At 32.8% G+C, this 5,261-nt stretch overlaps 1 protein-coding gene across 1 annotated transcript; it reads right to left on the minus strand.

The window, feature by feature from the left end:
* Positions 1 to 2,246: 2,246 nt before the first annotated feature.
* LOC139839960 (tobamovirus multiplication protein 3-like) lies at positions 2,247 to 4,924 on the minus strand. The gene is made up of 10 exons (XM_071830175.1): positions 4,760 to 4,924; positions 3,746 to 3,836; positions 3,578 to 3,630; positions 3,379 to 3,471; positions 3,221 to 3,292; positions 2,971 to 3,043; positions 2,771 to 2,880; positions 2,618 to 2,671; positions 2,421 to 2,498; positions 2,247 to 2,309 (listed from the first exon to the last, which is right to left on the minus strand). Exons 1-10 carry the CDS (start codon positions 4,922 to 4,924, stop codon positions 2,247 to 2,249), a joined length of 852 nt encoding a protein of 283 aa, XP_071686276.1.
* Positions 4,925 to 5,261: the final 337 nt, after the last annotated feature.

The raw sequence follows: 5,261 nt of genomic DNA on the forward strand, positions 1-5,261 counted from the left end.
AATACCTAATTAATAAATATATAAACATATACATATACTAACAAATACATATACAGATGTACATATTTTAATACAAATATGTAAATTCACATACAATTGCAAAAAAAAAAAAAAAAAAAACAGAAATATATAGCAGGAAAAAAAAGTTGGAAAAAAATGAAAAAAAAATAAAAAAAATACGGAAAAAATAAAATTTGGAAAAAAATAATACCTAACTCGACGTTCTTTTTTTTGTGCTTTCGTTTGGCACGATCTTGTGTTTCCGGAACCGTTTCGGTAGGAGTTTCCGGCACCGTTTCTTGGTAAATCGGAGTCATCCGGGTTTGAAAGTTGCGAAATTGTTGGGCTTCTTCAATACGCCTTTGTTGTTCCAAAAATAATTGATGTTGTTGTTCGGGTGTCAATACTCGGAATTGAGGCGCGATCAACGGAACTTGTTGATAGTTGTTCGGGTTTGAAGAACCTCCTCCCATGTAAGTTCCGTACCAATCGGGTGGAGTATTTGGTCGTTGATTTGGATGTGACATAGTATTTTTGTAGAAGACTGAAAAAAAAAAAATTGAAAAGGTTGTAGAGGTAGAGGAAGAAGATGAAGATGGTAGAAGATGAAGATGGAACGGATAAATTAAATAGATAAATTATTTTCGGAATTAAAAAAAAAAAAATCACAAACGGATATATATCCGTTGTAATCTCCAGCCCATCACGCGTTGCCACCTGTCCCTGACGGCTTTCTGACCCGACGTCAAATAGTGAACTAACGCCCCCACACGTGACGCCGCGTTGGAGGCGTCAGGGACGTCAGATTTGGCCACCTCGTCAGACGCGATGGGTTTTGACGCTGCGTTGGAAAGAGTCTAATATAATATTTTGTTTGACATAACAATGTCAATCATGTATAGAATATTTGAATTTGAATATACAAAATTTGTATTGGATTTAGATTTGTGATCTTGAGTACATCATCCTATGATTTGGATTCAGTTATCTTGATTGAATGAACGAAACAAGAAACTGGTCATACTTAAGAAAAAAAATGTTTCTAATCTAATCCTCTACTAGGGTTTATCTATGTTTTATGCGATTCTAAGCTAGGCATCCTAACACCATCAGCCGTGAAAAAATATCAAACATTGCCGCCATATCGACATCTCTTTTTCTTTTCATGTACAACCTGAAGTTTGGGCATAAAAAAACTGAACCTGGTTGATTCTTGACATTGGAATTTTCTTAAGCAATGTATTGCAACAAAAAACTTAAATTATCATCTAATAGAAAAATAATTGACGAAACAAAAACTAGTCAAAGTACTCCGTAATATCTACTCCATAATAGTCTAATAACAAAGTACTGTACCTTAATATTGATCGCCGTGATTATTAACTTATTCAATACAAATGTCATACAAGAAAAGATAATAATAATAATTGATTAATGCTAAATAAAAATGATGTTTTGAATGTTAACTTTGTCGGTTGTATCCTGCTTATTCAATAGGGTGAGTGAATGCCAAGATGATTATAGTTATACATAATACCTGTAATACTGACCAAACAGGTAAAACTGCATAATATATTTTGTGATTTTTAAAGATGCTAAATATTATCATTAGGGACCCAACAGATAAGTCTGTGTGATCTGAAATTTAGTCAAGAACTTGGTCTTCATAAACATCAACCTTTGAACACCACTTACTTTTCTACGAACTACCATCAACAGTTAAAATAAACCAAACATATTTCACAAACCAGATTTCCCAAACCTCTTCGAAAACACCGATTGACTGGTTTCTACTTGCTGTCATTAAATTTCCGTTGCTTCAACGGCATCCCCTTCACCTTGTGTGTTGGGGCTGGGGGTTAGGTCATGGGTTCGAGTCTCGCCCCCCCATCCTATTAATTAATCTGCCTGAAATATGGATATCCAGATTGATCCCAAGGGGGTTTTCTCCCGGATCCATTCAAGATTCAAACCCGGTCCGCCTGCCCCTCGGGATGCTTAAAGGATCGGGTTCCTGTAGTGCGATTCGGGTTTCCTCCCGAACGCGCATGCGTGTGTGTGCAAATGATGAGTATCGTTGAAATAAATGATACACCGATGCAAAGCTTGCTGTTCAAAAAAAAAAAAAAAAAAAGACATCGCATAGAAAACAATGGTTCATCATCTGTACCGTTCTCATATGATTGATTCCTTATCGCCTATCATTGATCTTGTTTTCAGTGAATAGGGTGATATGTTGTGATGACTCACTTAGGTGGTAATTTTCTCAATATAATGAGAAGTAGAGACGACGGTAGTATCTCCACCAACTGTCAAATGGAAATTAATATACATCAAAAAAATACAAAAACGTGTGTGCCATCGCCTTCCTTATTTTAGAATTTAAAAAAAAAAAAAAAAAAAAAGGTTATATTCATTACCAGGTAGTATACGAAATTCAGGACAGAATGGTCCATCAAATGCAGGTTAGCAGCTTCATCAAATGCATTGAAGCACATCTAACAATCCCATGTGACAAACGAAACAAATTAGACCACAAAAATTTGAATACAAACTCCATAAACGTGTTCAGAAAATAAACTTTGTTGATAATCTATATTATGTCATGAAACCTCACCACGATACATCTTAGGAGAAAACAGACAAAGCAGATTGTGGTCACGTAGCCAACCTGAATGAACAATATATGTAACATATTACATTAGTAGTATAAACTTATAATCAGTGAAATAGTAAAGTAACAATTTAATTAAATTGATTAAATATGTACCTCTTGTAACTTCTTTCGCCGGTTTTTAGATTTCACAGGAAAACGTTGCAACATTAAAAACACCCTTCCTCCGTAAACTAGAAAACCCAAGGCTACAAACAAGGACACACCTGGAACATATATATAAAATTGGAGTCGTGTAATAAATTATAATGTAAAAAAAATATGGTTATTTAGATTTAACAAAAAGGCTAGAAGACCTGCAAGAAACATCTTGGCGAGAATCACCAATGGAGCGATAGGTCTCCACCAAATTACCAACCATAAGACTATCTGTTAACAAGTTATTAAAATTAAATGCGTTAACCACTTCATTCATTATATAGATATAATACAGATATTACCTTTCTTACATTTTCGGTGTAAAAAAAGTTACATCAATGGTTCTTGAATGTTTGTTCATAAAAGCAACCACCTTTTAAAATTTAAGAAACAGATAAGAATTTTCACCTGAACTGCATAAATGATTCCATTAATTGCGAAAAACGTTGGCCGGAGACCATCAGAAGAACCGTTCCTTGCCTGTCAGAAAACATCAACTAGTGAATTAAATATCACTTTATACCAAAAGTTAAGGATATGAGCAAAAACCAGGCGAGAAAAAGGACCTGATAGTAAATTTCTGCAAATAACAAAACTAAAGGAGCATACGTAGTGAAAAACACAAGACTTGGAACATCAAGCAATATATGTTGCACAATCTGTCAATAGAATAAATAAAAAAAATAAAAATGTAAAGGGTCAAAATCTGATATAACCAACAATACAGCCCATATATAAAATGATGACGTAAAGAGTGTTCCAAACCTCTGGCTTCAACTGTTCAACGTCGTGATGAAATACAAAGATTAAACATCTAACTGCATTAACAATTAACAAAATATATATATAAGTTAAAAACTATTTGACATGTATAGCCTGCAATTCATTTAACATACTATTTAAAAGAAAATATATATAGCAAAATATACAGACCTCCATTAACCAAGACATTGAGGAAATGGAAGACTTTCTGGGTGGTCCAACCATACTCGGGTACTCTTACTTGTATTCTAATTAATTGTACCTGCAGTAATATTAAGCTACACAAGATTACTAATTACAAGTTTAAAACAAACAATAAAAACATATCACATTTTGTTAAGTGCATATGCCTAAACCATATTTCTTTTCTTGAAACGCCACGTTAAACAAAAACCATTCGCCATGAACATGCATCTTCATAGACTTAATAAGATACGACTGGATAAAATACCATCAATCTTAAAAAACATTAGCTTAACATTATTCTATTTATATTGATCTTTACAGAAACTGGCATTATTCTAATTATCATTATCAGCATCAGAAGCAGTTAGTACGTTTGACCTTGACATTCAAAGTCAAAGTATTAGTACTTTTCTTATCACATTTCAAAATTCTGATTTCTTATTTTCTTTAAGTTATCGAAATATTTTAAATAACAATAAACAAGTGCTATTACAACATAATTATAGCATAAACTAAGTACCATAAATATATTAAGGATTTTGCTAAGTACCATAATTATTGTAAGGGATGTCGTTAACGCACTTTATGCAATTGTAAATGCATGTAATTGCCACCACTAATTAACAAGTAACCGCTATGTACTACTTTTTAAAACGTGTTAACGAGAACTCTTGAACAAGCGCTATTACAAAATAATTATAGCATAAAGTAAGTACCAAAAATATTTTAAATAGCCATAAACAAGCGCTAATAGATATAGCATAAACTAAGTACCATAAACAAGTGATATTCAAATGTTGATTTTCACTATAATTGTTTATGTTTTATTTAAATGACATCCTAGGTCCTCCCCTGCCATAGATAGCACTTATTTTCAAATAGAAACCCCTAAAACATGATAATATGAGTAATAATTCAATCAAAGTTGCATAGAAATAGAAAACTAAAAAAAAAAAAAAAAAGATTACATAGAGTTTCAACAGTAATTCTGTAACTGACCAGAGCAACAAGGGCGACAATTCCATAAAAAGCAGCAAGAACATGAAGGATCAAATCTTGAGAAATTTGGGAATTATTATTGAATTCATCCCACCATCCATAAAGGGTTTTAAAGACGTACGTCACCGTTACATCGTTATACGATCCAAGTAAAACCCCACCCATTGCCGTCGACTGATGTGTCACCGGCCAGCGAAATCTTTCTTAAAAAAAAAAAAAAAATACGATTCTTTTTACCTCAGGTTATACCTTGAATTTAAAGTAAGAATGACATGGATTTTACTTTTTTTAAGATAGGCAGTATTAGTCCTTTAACAATTTATATTTTATAAGAAAAAAACCAATCTCAAAAATACTCTGTGTATGTCATTAATTTGTGCATTAGTAATAACTAGAAAAAATTCGACCGTGCGTTGCTGCGGTAGTATTTAACGCGCGATCGAATTTAGATATACATTGTTTGGTACATAATATATCTAATATGTTGAGTTGTTTGTTGTAC

Source organism: Rutidosis leptorrhynchoides, chromosome 4 (assembly GCF_046630445.1).
Source record: "Rutidosis leptorrhynchoides isolate AG116_Rl617_1_P2 chromosome 4, CSIRO_AGI_Rlap_v1, whole genome shotgun sequence".
NCBI classification, from domain to species: domain Eukaryota; kingdom Viridiplantae; phylum Streptophyta; class Magnoliopsida; order Asterales; family Asteraceae; genus Rutidosis; species Rutidosis leptorrhynchoides.